Source organism: Chiloscyllium plagiosum, chromosome 31 (assembly GCF_004010195.1).
Source record: "Chiloscyllium plagiosum isolate BGI_BamShark_2017 chromosome 31, ASM401019v2, whole genome shotgun sequence".
In the NCBI taxonomy this organism is placed as follows: domain Eukaryota; kingdom Metazoa; phylum Chordata; class Chondrichthyes; order Orectolobiformes; family Hemiscylliidae; genus Chiloscyllium; species Chiloscyllium plagiosum.
The window spans coordinates 21,654,425-21,672,355 of record NC_057740.1 but is presented as its reverse complement, the minus strand read 5'-3'; the positions used below and the strand labels follow the sequence as shown (position 1 = coordinate 21,672,355).

At 38.4% G+C, this 17,931-nt stretch overlaps 1 protein-coding gene across 4 annotated transcripts in view; it reads right to left on the bottom strand.

Annotated features, from left to right (window-relative positions):
* Positions 1-5,307: 5,307 nt before the first annotated feature.
* Positions 5,308-17,931, bottom strand: part of mob3a (MOB kinase activator 3A) — a 24,204-nt gene continuing 11,580 nt past the window's right edge. For 3 of the 4 annotated variants that reach the window (XM_043721123.1, XM_043721125.1, XM_043721124.1), the window contains exons 2-4: positions 15,366-15,909; positions 13,911-14,113; positions 5,308-6,277 (exon numbers count right to left, since the gene is read on the bottom strand). In XM_043721123.1, the coding sequence (XP_043577058.1) occupies positions 6,248-6,277; positions 13,911-14,113; positions 15,366-15,783 (651 nt within the window). In that variant the 5' untranslated portion in view covers positions 15,784-15,909 and the 3' untranslated portion in view covers positions 5,308-6,247. Of the gene's footprint in view, positions 6,278-13,910; positions 14,114-15,365; positions 15,910-17,161; positions 17,397-17,931 lie in introns of those variants that run through there. The other variant, XM_043721122.1, reaches the window with a different exon arrangement.

The following is a 17,931-nucleotide window of genomic DNA, read 5'->3' as shown; positions in this document are numbered from 1 at the left end:
AAACATAGCCCAAATCCCCAAAAATTCCAGGTTATTATAATGTGGCTTACACATTATAATACAAAAAGCCTTTCTGGAGGACGGAAATACACTCAGCTGGCTCCTTTCATTTGGTGGAGACACAGAGCAATCCTTTACACACATGTAGCATCTTTAAGGAATTATATTTCTCGAACTAAAGTTAAGGAATCATTCGGGAGGTACTCCTGATAAGGGTTCTCCCAAAATGGACTCAGATTAAAGTCCACCACAAACTTTCTAAATGCTGGCAGAAGGGAAACATAAATACGATCTAAAATACTATTGTGTTTTGCATATGGAGTAAATAATGCATCATAAGCTGCTAGTCTGTAGTGTTTTCGGTTCCTGCTGATTTGGAGTAGTGTAGTTCTGTTGTAGACCTAAGCATCATCAAGTGTTCCAGGTTGAAAGTGCAGTAAATTCAGTGCTTGTTAAAAAATAACATTATCTGAAAATGAACCCTACGACCAATATGGAGTTTTATTTCGGTAGCATTGTTCTATTAAGCTCCTCATTATTAGGAAGCACTTGCACTACAAAAGGTAGGGCTGCATTTTACCAGAACTTTTAGGCATGGGCTAGGAGGTGAAACAATGGTGCAGGAAGATGACGGGTGACCTGTGTATCATCATCATCCCATTGTTATGGCATTTTGTCAGTGGTCAGAAAAATCCCCTCCATTGGATGGTACCAGAGATTAAGTGGTGGGTTCATCACCACATGGGGAGACTTAGTAAAGCCTGGCAGATTCCCAGTGGATAGCTGTGGTGCTGGGGAGGGGCTCGTTTTTTGATAATATGTGATCCCCAATGGCATCAAGAATGATGTTACCTGCCTCTCTTAGCGACCTGCCCCTTTTCTCTCAAAAATACATTCCTACCTGGACCCACTTACTTGACTTTGAGAATGTACTATCATCAAGGTGTCTCCATTTTGCTGCTACTGCCCCAACAGCAGCCACTTATTCAGCTGTCACCTAAGTGATCCTGGTGCCCACTTAAATGAGGTAAATCTTTCCACCCTACTTCAAGCACTGGTAGAATGTGAAATTTAATCCACAGACTTGAAATTTTCCGCTTCAGGTCACTGTTGAAGTCTTGTAAGATAGGCCCTCATCTAACTGAAGTGAAGTAATTATACTAAAAAACATATTCCAAGTCTATGAACATTGGATCTCATGGCCAGTCAATAATGAGCATAATACTATGCTTTCCAAATCTGAAGGAATGAGACTCCGTAGCTATAATACAGACAATCTTCAGTGTCAAAGAGGCTGTTCCCAGTAATGGACAACTATTACATTAAGAAGATACTTACAATTTTGAATCACTGAAATTAAATATCTATGGCTTGTTTTGCCTGTATCGACTGTAGTTCAGCAACTTCATGATATTTAATGTTTAACAGTGGTAAGGTAGCTCATGAAATTTTATATCATGAAGCTAGTAAAGAATGGCTTCTTTGGCACACTAAGGGCCTGTCAAGACAATGACTACCCCAGTGATACCTTCCTTCAGCTACCAGACCCTACTTCCTTCACCAAGGTCAAGAAAATCAAACACAGATAACGTTTATCACTTATGGGATGTGGGGATATGCAAAGGGTATGCTTTAAACCTGCCTCTTTAAGTGTGAGACGTGCTAGAGAGAAGGGCAGTACTGGCAGTGAGATCAAAAGACAGACTGTGATCCATTCACCTGAGACTCAGTGACTGGTGAAAACTTCACTTTAACAGAAGGTCTTATGAAAATTAACACACATTGTAACTTATTTTCTAATTTTGATTCCCCCTTCTGTTCTGTGGCAGGTTTTATAACTGCAAAAGAATTTCAAGGTACAAGATCTAGGAATGTAATTAATACTGAAGTTCACTGTTATTAATATAGAACAAATAGGTATATGGAATATATAGAATCACCATTGGCATGGTCTTGAGCAGTGGCTTCCTCTCTCAGGTCTGGGGGAAACAGGGTGCTACTCTGCTGCATCACCCTGTCCACCAGGATCTCCAGGTCTCTGTTTGTAAACTGCAACACCAATTTCCATTTTCTGCCACAGTCAAGTTACTTGATACAGGGCAGCCCCAGACTGACAGTGCTTGATCAGGTGCATAATGCCTTTTTAAAGGTGGTGCTGCTAGCTTTGGAAATCAAGCAGTGGCAAATATTTCCAGCTATGGTCAGGCACCACTAGAGTTTAAATCTTTGAGGAGAAAGTGAGGTCTGCAGATGCTGGAGATCAGAGTTGAAAATGTGTTGCTGGAAAAGCGCAGCAGGTCAGGCAGCATCCAGGGAACAGGATGCCCGAAACGTCGATTCTCCTGTTCCCTGGATGCTGCCTGACCTGCTGCGCTTTTCCAGCAACACATCTTCACCACTAGAGTTTAGGTGAGTTTGGAGCAATAACACAGGAAAATTGATGAGGCCTCATGAAAAGAAATCCTCCACAAAAGACGCTAAAAGAAATTACTTCGTTGATTTCTAGTAAGCTTTAGCCACTCATATTCCATCATGTTCCTTGCGCCATCTGCTGGAAAAATAAAAACTACAACAGAACGCTGGATTAATGTCAGTGGATTTGTTTTAAAAGGAAGAGATGAAACTAGGATAGATGATAGAATCACAGAATGTGACAGCACTGATCAAGCCACTTGGCTCAATGAGCTGATACCTGCATTTCACGAGTCACTACATTTTTATTCATTGTTTTTTTCTCATTGTAACACTACAAGCATTATACATATTTCAATATTAATAAGTTGGCCTTGGATTTCTCAACTGTTTTCCTCATTAGTTGATCCAATAGGATTTCAGGCAGATAAGGAGGTCATGAGACTAATCTTTATCTCAGGATTGGAATTATTGAACAATGAAAACTGCAGCATAGCATTTAACTACTCAACTTTACCACAAAACTGGTCATGAGCATTTAGTGGAAGCCTTGAAATTAACAGCCCTCATTACTCCCATGAATAACTTCATTACGTCAATACAATTTTGTTGCATTTTTAAACTATCAATGGGAGGAGTATATGTCGCATAGGCTCTGCTGACTGGTACTTGATATTGAACAGCCTAGTCAGTGATTCAAGAAGAGACCATTGGAGGCTATTCTGTGCCAAGTACAGTGGGCATCGAACTTCCCTTTCTATTGCCTGGAACTCTGACAGTACCCCTCTCCTTCAATTCCTTTTTTACCCTCAAAATGCAGATGCTCCATGTTTCTGATTGGTGATGCACTTTCACTTAGCTTTTGCAGCTTATACATTATATTTAAATAATGCCCGTATCAGAAACAGACGCCCAATCATGTCATAAGAGAAGCAGTGCATTTACTGAGTCCAAAGTGAGGAATTACATTAAAAAATTATTCCAAGAGATACTGAAAGAGCTGCAGATGCCACAGATGCTGCCAGGCCTGCAGTGTAGTCGAACAGCTGAAGGGGCACAGCAGTGTGATAGTGAGAAAGGGATTCACTGAGTTCATGTCTGAGGGAGGCAAAGAACTTCTTCAAAGTCCTTTGAAGAGACTTTGCAGTAGTACAAACTTAGTTAGAGATTTAAAAAAATTGTAGATGTTGGAATCCAAATTAGACAAGCAGGAAACTAGAAGGACACAGAAGGTGTGACCAGTGGAGTGACACAAGGATCAGTGCTGGACCCTCTACTTTTTGTCATTTTTATAAATGATTTGGATGCGAGCATAAGAGGTACAGTTAGTAAGTTTGCAGAAGACACCAAAATTGGAGGTGCAGTGGACAGCGAAGAGGGTTACCTCAGATTACAACAGGACCTGGACCAGATGGGCCAATGGGCTGAGAAGTGACAGATGGAATTTAATTCAGATAAATGCAAGGTGCTGCATTTTAGGAAAGCAAATCTTAGCAGGACTTAATACACTTAATGGTAAGATCCTAGGGAGTGTTGCTGAACAAAGAGATCTTGGAGTGCAAGTTCATAGCTCCTTGAAAGTGGAGTCGCAGGTAGATAAGATAGTGAAGAAGGTGTTCGGTATGCTTTCCTTTATTGGTCAGAGTATTGAGTACAGGAGTTGGGAGGTCATGTTGCGGCTGTACAGGACATTGGTTAGGCCACTGTTGAAATATTGCATGCAATTCTGGTCTCCTTCCTATTGGAAAGATGTTGTGAAACTTGGAAGGGTTCAGAAAAGATCTACAAGGATGTTGCCAGGGTTGGAGGATTTGAGCTATCGGGAGAGGCTGAACAGGCTGGGGCTATTTTCCCTGGAGCGGAAGCGGTGGAGGCTGGTACAAGTGCAACATTTAAGATGCATTTGGATGGGTATATGAATAAGAAGGGTTTGGAGGGATATGGGCCAGGTGCTGGCAGGTGGGACTAGATTGGATTGGGATATCTGGTCGGCATGGACGGGTTGGACCGAAGGGTCTGTTTCCATGCTGTACATCTCTATGACTCAATGACCAGGCAGCATCAGGAGATGGAGAAGTCAATGTTTCAGGTGTAACCCTTTTTCAGAGTTCACTTCCCCATTTCCGAGCTTGCTGTGTTCTCCCAGCCTCCTGCTTGTCTACAACAGACCTGCTGAGCTTTTCCAACTATTTCTGTTTTTGTTATCCCAAGAGACAGTTGGCTGCTGGAACCATATTGAGAATTGTTGTAAAAGGTATAATAAAGCATAAATGTCTAGAATCACAGCACTTATTGCATTCCTTTGAATGAAGAAACATTTTCTTACAACTTGGTTTGGAATGAGCAATATTCATTGGAACGGATCCCTGGCAATTAACACAATGAACACTTAACATACTCCTGCCCCTAAATTCTATTTCCTACATATTTTACAAACAAAACAGCTGATGAAAGCCAGAGATTTTAACATAGTGCCACAGTCCAAAGATGTGCAAGTTAATGTGAAATGGCCATGCTAAATTGCCCATAGTGTTCAGAGATGTATAGGCTAGGTCCATTAGTTAGGGAAATGTAGAATAACAGAGGTAAAGGAATGGGTCTGGGTGGGATGCTCTTTGGAAGGTCGGTGTGGACTTGTTGGGCCAAATGGCCTGTTTCCACACTGTAGGGATTCTACAACTCTATGATATTCAAACCTATGTTATGGTTACTATTCTGTTGTGCACTCATTCCCACAAAAACAATGCATTCTTTTGAGTTCACTGTTAAAAAACACTCTGAACAGAACACGCAACACTAAGAATTGAAGGAAGAAAAAATTAAAATGCAAATGTTTTAACAACATGACATTAACCTGAAAAGAAACATCTCTCAGAATTAAGAAAACTATTCAAATAATTCAGACAGTAAGAGATTTAATCACATTATATAATGTGTGAAGCCAAATAGATAAAATATAATATATAAAATATAATAAATTTGACAAGAACTTCTTTACATCACAGGTGCCCCCAGAAACAATGGAAAACTATATTGTACTCTAGCATTATGAACAGTCAAACCTTAAACAAGCAATACTAGTTTAAAAAAGTATATCATTCATTTTTAAATAGCTTTTTAAAAAAAAATCCACGTTTTTGTTCAGTGATATTCTATGTACCATATCAGGACTACATTTACAGATGTTCTTGTTTGCAAGCCAGCATTGTTGATTGACCTGTGATGGTACAATTCTTTTATAAAGAACTTTTGGGATTCCAACAATTGGGATTAAACCAATTGTTTAGGAAACTCACAGAAGGAAAATCTGCATGGAATATTACAAATAGCTTTTACAAAATTTTCTGGCACCAGCCAGAGCCTTTCATTACATCAGCAAGTAAGTAAATTGAAATATTCATTTCTAAAAGGCATGGGAAAAAACTTGCATGATCTTGTTTCAATAGTGCCTTACCATACATTCAAATATGCTTTACTCAACTACAAAAAAACCAATAAATCTTTATATCCAGCTGAATAATTAAAATAGAAAAGCTATAATTTTCTGCATTTTGTGCATTAATACAACTACAATATCATGCAACTTAGAGTAGTTGTAAAATTTAAGCAATTAACTGCTCCAGGTAGGTGCTTCACCTTAGAATTTTCCGCAAACATTACGGTTTTCTATATCAATAGAAAATTCCATGTTAGGAATTTGTATCTTTCACATTTCAACATCAGTAAATCATTATTTAAAACAGGAGAAAGTTTCTTTCAAGTGGTTTTTTTTGGTGTAAGAAAATCCATTTCAATAAGCGAACGAAACAGCTTCTTCTGGTCAGGAGGTCCTTTCTCAATGGCACATTTGCGTAGTCATCTCCTTCTGTTAAAGAAACAAATATTTTTTTTAGTGGTAATGATAGCCTTGTAGCATTTATGCAAATCCTTTGGACCATGGAATATTTTCTAAAGACAGGAGTTGAATCACGGATGGTTTTTAGATATGTTGCCCTTAAAGGGCACAAAGGAAGAAACCATTACTATGGACAGAGAGTGAAACAATACAATTTGCTTTGGATTACTGTCATAAAGAGCTGAAACAGGCATAATGGGATAACTAACCATAAGACCAAAAGATAAAAGGAGCAGAATTAGACCATTCAGCCCATCATATCTGCTCCACCATTCAATCATAGCTGATGTGTTTCTCAAGCTCATTCTCCTGACTTCTCCCCATAACCTTTGAAATCCCGTTACTAATCAAGAACCTCTCTCTATTATAAATACACTAAATGACTTGACCACCACAGTCTTCTGCAGAAATGAGCTCCACAGATTAGCAACCATCTTGCTTAAGAAATTCCTCCTCCTCTCAGATGCACCGATTTGTCCCTTCACTGAGTCTATGCCTTCGGATCCTAGTCTCTCATACTACTGGAAACATCCTCTCCATGTCCACTCTATCCAGGTCTCTCAGTATTGTATAAGTTTCATTCAGATCCTCCTCATCCTTCTAAACTGCATCAAGTACAGACCCAGAGTCCTCAATCGTTCATCCTCTGACAAGCACCTCATCCTCAAGATCATTCTTGTAAATATCCTCTGGACCCCTTTCATGACCAGCACATCCTTCCTTAGAGGAGAGGCCAAAAACTGCTCATAATATTCCAAATGCAGTCTGACCAGAGCCTGATACAGTCTCAGCAGTACATTCCTACTCCTATAGTCTAGCCCTCTTGAAATGAATACTAATATTTCTTCTGCCTTCATAACTGACAACTTAACCTGTATGTTAACGTTAAGAGAATCCTGAACTAGGACTCAAATTCCTTTGTGCTTCAGATTTTCAAAACCTTTTCCTATTTAGAAAATAGTCTATGCCTTCAGTGTTCCCAGCAAAATGCATAACCTTACACTTTCTCACATTGTATTCCATCTGCCACATGTTTGCCCACTCTCCTAAGCTGCCCAAGTCCTTCTGCAGCCCAGTCCTTCCGCACCTCCTCAACACTACCTGTCCCTCCAACTATCTTTGTGTTAACTGCAAATTTAGCAACGATGCCCTCAGTTCCTTTGTCTAGTTCAGTAGTGTTTAACATGAATAGTTGCGGTTCCAATATTGACCCTTGAGGAACTCCACTAGTCACTGGCTGCCATCTTGAAAAAAACTCCTTTATGTCCACTGTTTGCCTTCTGCCAGTCAGCCAATCTTCTGTCCATGCCAGTACCTTGCTTCTAACACCATGGCACCTTATCAAAGGAAATCCAAATAGATGCCACCCACTGGCTCTCCGTTGATTATCTTGCTTATTACATCCTCAAAGAATCCTAACATATTTGTCAGGTATGATCTCCTTCTGATGAATCCCTGCTGACTCAGCCCTATTTTACCATGCACTCCCAATGGACTCTAAAATCTTACCAATGGCCTATAATTTCCTGTCTTTGGTCTCCCTCCCTTCTTAAACAGGGGTGCTACAACAACCATTTGAGTACTCTGGGACCCTCCCTGAAAGATCACCACCCAATGCCATCATAATCTCCTCAGCCTTCTCCTTCCGAACCAGGGGGGTGCAGTCCATCCAGTCTGGGTTATTTATCCACCTTCTGACCTTTTAGTTTCCCCAGCACTTTCTCCTTAATGATGGCCACTGAACTTAACCCTGCCCCTGACTCTCGAAGCTCTGGTATGTACTAGTGTCCTCCACCATGAAGACTGATGCAAAGAACCTATTCAGTTCCTCTGCCATTTTGTTGCTCCCCATTACTACTTCTTCAGTCTCATTTCTCAATGGGCCAATGTCTACTCCTGCCTCTCTCTTACCCTTTAGATATCTTAAAAAACACCTCTTGCAATCTTCTTTTATACTACTAGTTTATCTGCATATTTAATGTTCTCCCCTCTATTGCTTTATTAGCTGTCCTAAGCTGGTTTTTAAAGGCTTCACAATTCTCTGGCTTCCTACTAATCTTCACTATATTGCATGCCTTTTTGTTTGCTTTTATGCTATATCTGACTTCCCTTGTTATTCTCTCCTCAATATTTTTCCCCCTTCCTTAGGATGAATTTCTGCTGTGCCTCCCAAATTACCTGCAGAAGCACCTGCTATTGCTGCTCCACGTCTTATCTGCTAGGCTCCATTTCTCAACAGCTCTGACCAGCTCCTCCCTGGTGTCTATGTAGTTTCCTTTACTCAATTGTAATACAGTTGCATCAGATTCAAGCTTGTCTCTCTCAAACTGTACTGTGAATTCTGTCATATTACGGTCACTGTCCCCTAGGAAGTTTTCACCTTAAACTCCCTAATCAGATCTACCTCGTTACACAGCAATCACCAAATCCAGAATTACTTGTTCTCTCGTGGCTCCACCACATGTTGCTCCAAAAAAATCTCAGACATTTCATGAATTCCTTTCCTTGGGATCTACTACCAACTTGATCTTCCCAGTCCACTTGCATATTGAAGTTTCTCATGATTATTGCAATAATGCCTTTCTTGCATATCTTTTCCTTCTCCCAATTTATTTTCTGCGCTATATGAAGATTAGAGCTAGGAGGCATGCACGTAACTTCCATTAGTGTCTTTTTTCCTTTCCAGTTCCTCAACTCTACCCACACAGATCCCTTGCCTTCTGACACTCTATCGCTTCTTACTATTAATTTAATCTCACTACTTATTAACAAGGCAACCTTGCCCTCTGCCCACCTGCCTGTCCTTTCAATTGGATGGGTATTTTTGGATACTTAGGTCCCAGGCCTGATCCCCTTGCATCCACAAATGGTCTAAAGGCAACTATGGTTCTTCAGTAAAAAAAAAGAATTTAGATTTTCTCAATAATTTGTGAAATGCTTTTTCATATGATTTTGTACTTTGAAAATCAATCACAACAAAGAAAAATAAGGTCTAAGCAGTAATTTCCAGAGTTTTGTTTTGTTGATGTTAATAGAAAGTACCAACAGAACCAAATGCAGGAATTTTGGCTTTCCTTTTTGCTGCATGATTTAACAAATGAAATAAGATATAATAATTATAAGATATGATTGCTGTGAAATTATCCACAGTACATCCTGGCTCATAGACTGTTATTAAAAGTTGTCAAATAAGACAACAGGCACAGAATGATACAGGCAGGGACACTTATGGACAGTTACAGACAAATTCAGTCAGCTGGCGAAAAGAAAACACGTGTTACAGTTTTTACCTTAAGGTTAACTAATGTCAGTGGTGGGGAAACTATCAGAAGCATTAGGAGAAGCAGGGATTATGCTTATTACCTACTCCAGGATACATGAACACCAACTAGCCACAAAAAGACATGACCCTCTCTCACTAGTATCCTGACATACGGATGAGGAAGGACACCACTTTGACTGGGACAACACATCCATCCTAGGACGAGCCAAACAAAGTCATGCACGAGAATTCCGAGAAGCATGACATTCCAACCAGAACTCTATCAACAAACACATCGAGTTAGACCCCATCTACCACCCCCTGAGAAAAGGAACCGGAAGCGACTTCACAACAGGAAATAACATCACCAACCCAAAGAAACCCAAACATATAAACAGGAAGCAGGAATTTTCAGCATGAGGTCAATTGAAGATGTTACCTAGTAAGGTAACGAAACGTCTGGAAATGAACCTTTCAGCTCAGCGAGCAAATCAGCGAGCAAACCTACATCCAAAACCTCAACCTGAGCTACAAATCTTCTCAAAACTCGCTAAGGCAGGGATTAATCAAGAACAGTCAACATGGTTTTGTTAAAAGGCGGTCATGTCTGACCAATGTGATGACTTTTTCAAAGAGGTGACCAGGTGTTGATGAGGGCAATGCATTTGAATTTGATGTAGTCTAAGTGGAATCCAGAAAGGCTTTTAATAAGGCCCCACATGGAAGAATTAGAGCAAGGGTGAGAGCCCATGGGATCCAAGAATATTTTGATGCTGGATGGCAGGAGCCAAAGGGCGATGGTCAAGGGGTGTTTTTGTGCCTTGAAACCTATATCCACTAGAGTTCCATAGGGACCAATGTTGAGGTCCTTTCTGTTTGTGGCATCTCTCTCTTATATACTCCTGTAAAAGTGAAACATTTTAGACTATTTTTTAAGGTTAAATTTATGAGGTCAACTGTTACATGGATACTACTTTTGAGAGGCTGAAATTCACGCACAAGTTCCAACAGGTTTATTTGGAAGTACGAGCTTTCAGAGTGCTGCTCCTTCATCAGGTAACTAGTTGGACTATAACCTGGTGTTGTGTGATTTTTAACTTCGTCCACCCTAGTCCAACACTGCCACCTCCACATCATTATAGAAGGATATAGACAAGTTGAACAGTGACAAATGGAATTCAATCTGAATAAATATGAGTTGATGCACTTCGGCAGGACAAGGCATGATAAATAGTTGTACTCTAGGGAGAACCAAAGATCATAGGGACCTTAGTGCACACTTCCATCAATCTCTTAAGGTAACAGATCAGAAAAATAAAAATACTAAGAGGATAAATGGACATTTAAACTGAGGCATATGATTTAACAGCAGTGAGGACATGCGGGAATGTATAAACTGCTGGTTGGGCCACAGATACTGTGTTCATTATAGGAGAGATGTGTTTCCACTGGAGAAGGTGCAGAGGAGATTTACCAGGTTGTTTTCTGGGCTGGAGAGTTTTACTTATGAAGAGAAATTGAATAGACTGTAATTGGCTTCCTTGGAATAGAAGACATGATTGAGATGTATGAAATTATGTGGGGCATAGATAGGGTCAGCAGGAAGGAATCTTTCCTCTTGGTGAAGAGATCAATGACTAGAGTGTATAAGCTTAAGGTAAGGCACAGAAGGTTCAGAGGGAAATATATGTTAGGAAAAACGTTTTCACTCGGAGGTTGTGGGAATCTAGAACTCACTAAATTTAAGACTGGTAGAGTCAGAAACCCTCATAACATTAAAGTAGTATTTAGCTGTGCACTTCTGATGCCAAGGCATACAAAGCCTGGGCCAACTGTTAGAAAATGAGGCAGGAACAGTTAGGTGGTTGCTTTTGATCAGCACAGAATTGATGGGGGAGGTGAGCTTTTTCTGTGATGTAGACCTTTATTTGGGACTGCATGCATTCATGTAGAACTCGGAGCTCAAAAACTGCATGAATGTTTGTAAAACACCGTTATCTCACTTTTTAGATTAGAATCAATCTAAGCATCATGGCATAGACAGAGAACACAGGGGCCAACACTTTCAACATATTGTCTAGCTATCACCATTGTTAACAGCTAACCCGAGAATGCAACTTTTTAAAAAAAGGTTTTGTGATTTACACATGAAAGAAGTGAAACTATCACTGCATTCTAACAGATGAAAGGCTAAACAGACAATTTTTCAATGTATAATTTCAGTTACATCACACTGTAAATTTTTGCTATAAATTCTGTGTTACGATTGAGCCCTCCACTATCACCTGATGAAGGAGCGTCGCTCCGAAAGTTAGTGTGCTTCTAATTAAACCTGTTGGACTATAACCTGGGTGTTGTGTGATTTTTAACTCTAATACCCTTATCAGCACTAAAGGAAGGAAATTGCAGAAGCAAGATGACGGTATTGTACAGTCATGTATTACAGAAGAATTAACAAAGCTTGAACAAAAAATATTTTAATCTACAGATTTTTGTGGCCATCTCACCATTGGGATTTTTATTAACATTTCTTTCATCACCTGGTACACAAAATATTCCCAGTAAAAGAAATCTGAGAATAAGTCTTGGCCAGCAATTTACTGTTAACAAAACTTATAATTAGCTGATGAGATAAATGAGAAAATCTGTCATTTGGATCTGAACAACAAACTTAAATTCTGGATTAAATATATATACTGAAAATTTAAATCAATTCCATGGCTAATTCAGCTCCTGCAGAATCATTAATTTCTATATCACAATAGTGGAACTCCTGTGACAAAACACTAGCAGTAATCTGTGAAAAGGCATATCTTTAGCAGAAAGTACCATTTCTAAATTGAAATAATTAAAACTTCTTGCGCATTCCTTTTCTTTCAATGCTGAACTATCTATTGCTTATTCCCAGTATGTCCTTAATTTAAAATGTAATTATTGTGCTTGTGAATGTAATTCTGGAAAGCTTCCTATTTAATAAAAATACTTTGCAAATTATAAAAAAGCCCAATGAAACAATCCAAATCTCCATTTAATCTGGTTTCATGCAGCATCATTTTATTGCTTCAAAATAATTATGTAAAGAGACTTGCAAGCTTATCATTTGATATATGGTGGTACTCACACACTACTTACAGTAAGTAACCCTCCTTAATATTTTATATCAAATTGCACCAATGTTTACTAACGGAACTGGCTTCAGTGACATCCAACAACTTAATCAAGAAAAATAACTTTAACAAATGTTAAGACATACTAGTTTTGCTTCTTCACGGGATTACACAGAATCTGAAGTTCAGAGAGACTATTCCACATAATAAATCTATGTCGGTGTTTACCCTCTACACAAGTTTCTGCCCAATCTTATTTGAATTAACTCCATCAACATATATTCCTAATTCTATCTCTGTTGCATACATGTTTGGCTTCCTCTTAAATGTTTCCACCACAACAACTCATTATAGTAGCAAGTTTCACATTCTCCCAATCCCAGGGGTAAAGAAACTTCTCACAAATTCCCTCCTGGATTTACTAGTGACTCTTCAATGTTTATGGTTCCATGAATGTGATGAAATTCTGTTTGCTTGACAGTAATATATTGTTGCACTGTGTTTTCAAAATGTTTTTAGAATTAATAAAATTCAGTGTTCCAGTCTTCCAGTATTTAGGAGTTAGTGCAATTGTAATTTGTCATTGAGTTGAAAAGAGCCACTAAGCTACTTCAGAAACCTGGGTCTCCGACTGGTCGAACCAGTTACATACATTATGTACCAATGGTTTGGTTGGTGGTAACCTGTACATTTTATGCAAATATTTGCCACTCACCATACATTTATAATGAGGTTCTAATTCTTGCCCTCTGACTCATTCAAACATGTCTAGTGATCAACACCAGTTTATAATTATGTAGTGCCCTCAACATAATATGTTCCAAGAGTGTTACCAAACGTTCCAAGAGTGTTACCAAACGGAATTTGACACCAAGTCACATTTGGGGACATTAGGATAGATGGTTTCATGAAACTGAGATAAATGCAAACAAAAACCCCATCTGATAGATTCCAGCACCTTTTTGACCAAAGGTTCAAATCTGTGCATGTTTAAAGATGAAAAAACATTTCCAAATCTGAAATCATTAATTTCTCAGAGTTAGTTAATCCAACCTTATTTTCCCACCAGCCTCAATGTTATAGTCTCATTTTTTACAAGAACCAAATTATTATCTCCCATTATTAACCCCAATTAAAATTACAAAAAAAAAGGCTAATAGAACAGAAAGCTCTACTCTCAAAAGAAATCTATCAAATAAACCTCATTGTTAAACTGAGCTGTAAAGCAACATACCAGTGGTAATAATTCTTTGTTGTCTATTAGATGGAACTCTGTAACAAAGTAGTAAAAATGCTTGTAACAAGTATTAACATGCGCCTCTGCACCCATTAAGCTAATCCGGTCAAAGTGGTGGATGTAGACATGGACAAAAACACGGAAAAGGCGAGACAGGATCTTCTTGCAAACTTGCAGGAAATTCCTAGGAAAGGGGGTACCTAAGAGAAAAAAATATATACAATTTAACATTTTTGTCAGTGTTAAATGGTGTCAAAAGCTCAAAATTTCTTTGTATAGACTCGAACTTTAGTGTTTTTGAAGTTCATGATTATGAGTATTTAGTGAATAACAATTGGAAATAAAATGTTAAACCTGCACTTTTCAAAGTAAATTTGCTTGAATTACTCTGCATCAGATCAATCTCTCAGTATTACATAAAACAGAATATTTGTATTGTTGGATTCAAATCTTAAAACATAAGGAGGATTTAAAAAAATAATTAGTAATTTTTTTTAAAGTAATCAGTAACTGTACATATCCAATTTTGACTGTATGGAAATCTGGAACTGCAACCCCAAGTTGATAGTAAGTTTGTTGAAATTTTCAAAACTTTTTTTTTGATAAGAATAAGGAAGATTGCAGATCAAATTGGACAATGGAACAGGCTTGAGGCTGAATGGTCTACTCTCGTTCCCTTGATTATGTTTTACTACTATAGGTATTGTGCACTTCCAACATTTAGTATAGCAACAGATTAAACTCCAGTCTGACAAATGCAAAGTGAATTATCCCAAACTGTTTACAGGGCATCCATCCTTTTTTAAATTGGATTCAGCAGAGGAACCAAGCAATCAGAATCCCGAAAGTGCAGAAAGAGGCAATTTGGCCTGTGGAGTTTGCACCGATCCTCGGGACAGCATCCCACCCAGACCTACCCCTCCACACCCATTCTTGTAACCCTGCATGGGGTTTTTAACCATGGCTAACCTATCAAACCTGCATATCCCTAGACACTATGGGGCAACATTTAGCATGGTCAATCCACCTAAACTACATAACTTTGGACTGTGGGAGGAACCCGGAGTACACAAAGCAAATCATGCAGACACAGGGAGAACATGTAAACTCAGTATTGAAATGATGGCAAGTTGATCAACATTATTGAAATGTAAAACTTTCTTTCATCAGACGTTGCTTCATCAATTAACATGTAGCTGATAGCTTCCCCCTCTTTTGCCCTACTATCAATTCAGTTTTAAATGGAATCAATGACTTACGTGATGTAACGTGATTGAACCACTTGATTATCTAATCATTTACAAAATATATATTAAAAAAAATGAAGCTTTTTCTAGCTTGTTGATAAAAGCTGTGGTTTAGTTAGTAGTTCAAAATGACATTTACTCAGAGAACACTGACAAGAACAAATGAAAAGCAAACTCAGTGGCAGTATTTGATGTTTCAGCTCACCAACATTGGTTGGAAAAATGCTTTCGTTGTTCACTTGAGTTTCAATCCAATCCATAAGGAGACTCATATATTGCGGTGCTGACAGTGCAGTAGGCTTTTTGTATTTATTCTCATCTTGCCATCTGTATTCATATCGAGGTCCTCCTGACATTATTGGGCATGTATCATTCGTACAGAATTCTGATACAGTTCCATAAATCAGATTAATACGGTTGAAAAAATCTACCACATGTACAGCTACCCAGTCATTGAGATCCTCGTTAGAAGGGAGCTGCACTGCCAATTTCAGATCTAATCCAGCATTCAGCGATGCTTGCGCCCTTTTATGCAATTCAAACCTCTGCGTGCCTGGCTCAAATTTACGTTTTGGGCGAAAAGTCTTATCCTTATTGAACACCTGTTTCAAGGACACGGCCATAGTAAAGTATCTGTAAAAAGTATCAAGAACAAGTCTTCACAATAAGACTGGCACTCAAGATAATTGATGTTGCTTGCAAATCCAAAATTTGTTGTAAAGTTGTTTGCATTCAACAAGCCTTCAGTTCTGTGAAAAATATAGAAAACAAACTTAAGTCATCTTAGAATACTATAATTCTAATTTAATTTTATCCCAGTCAGTGACACGTTGAGAATTTAGATTGTAGTATTCTAATTTAGTCTTCATTTTTTAGCCTTTCAGGACCTTAGAACAGAAGAACATACAACCACACTAAAAGAAATTATCATCAGTGGACAAGTGTACATTACTTTTAAAAAATGATTTACTTGACAATATCACTGTAATAACATTAACGACAGAGCTGCTTCTAAATAAATCAAGGTACCTGGAGATTAGAACTTGTTTCATTGCCAAGTTCTTAAACTGAACAAAAGCAAACAAGTAGACCACTGCACCTTCAAAATAAATTGGAGAGGATTTAACACTCACTGTTGGTACTTTGATGTGATTTCTTACTTGGAGCATAAAACTATACATAATGACAAAGGATTTAAAGATTACAGAATAACTGAGTTACTACAATAGAACTAGGCAATTTTCATGTCTTTTCTTCCATTTCATCTCATCTTTACTGAATACTGGGTTCCAGTTCAGCAAATGATTTGAGTGGAAATTATACGAAGTATTAGTTAGACCGCAATTTGAACACTGCCTATAGTTTAGGGCATCGAATTTTCCTAACACTGTCATTTACAGCTTGGTTCTTGAAAATGTTGGATTAATCAGAAAACAAATATTTTGTTATGTGCACCAAGAGGCTTTTGAAACTTATTACAAATTATTTTAAAATATAAACAAAAAATTATTTACTGTAATCTTGAAGCGAGATGTTCATTTTACATGTTATGGTACATTAGGTATTTAGTGATAACTACTGAAGAGTCAAATATGTAGAAGTAACAATTTTAAAGTTTTTTCTTCTGGCAGATTAATTTCTACTTTTACAAATATTATGGTACTTTTAATAACTTTGAGATATCTATTCCTTAAGCAGCAACTGGGTTCATTTTTGCACCTTTTATTTTCAGCCTATTGATTATTTTAAAAATCTCCACTAAATTACAAGCAAATCTTAAGAATATACATGTTTACATAGCTTCAAAGCTTAATCCATTACAAAGTTCAACCCAGGATTTTTAAACTTGCCCTTATCTTGTAGTCAAACGAGGAATCACCCTTCCCCAGGCTATCAAGCTCTTTTTACTGGAAAAGCTAGGCTTTTGATTAACAGCCAATAACAACTTTTTAGAGATGACAATAGTATTTCCACATTAGAAATGATGCAACAAGCACCTACCTTCTCATGCAAATAACTCACTTCCCCTTTCACCAGCATTTTTACAACGAAATTTACTTTTGAAAACAGCATATTTATGTTTATCGTTTTTCTGAAGATTAATTTTACGTTCTGTTGTGTCCCTAAGTAGAAGTTGTAATAATAAAGGTCAATCAAAAGGATGGAGCAAATAGCTCATACACTATGCAATTGCTTTTGACAATAGTGTGTGGGCTTCCTGGTTTCTCTATGCTTTATAACTCTGATTCTAGTCCCTAATTATGAATGATGCAATATGGAGGCATGGAAAAACCCAGGTACCAGTTTAGCATATTAATCTGGGGAAGTTAGGGAAATTCCCAGTTGAATTGCTTCTGAGAAAATTTCAATTATTTTCTTAAGCAGGTTTAGAGTACACTCCCAGTTGGTCTTTGTTGGCCGTATACCCTGGTGCTCACCTTCCACCCTACAAACCTTCGCATAAACCAAATCATCCGTCGACATTTCCGCCACCTCCAAAAAGACCCCACCACCAGGGATATATTTACCTCCCCACCCCTTTCCGCCTTCCGCAAAGACCATTTCCTCCGTGACTACATGGTCAGGTCCACCGCAGGAACTGTAAAACCTGTGCCCACACCTCCCCCTTCACCTCGTTCCAAGGCCCTAAAGGAACCTTCCACATCCAAAGTTTTACCTGCACATCCACTAATATCATTTATTGTATCCGTTGCTCCCGATGCGGTCTCCTCCACATTGGGGAGACTGGGCGCCTCCTAGCAGAGCGCTTT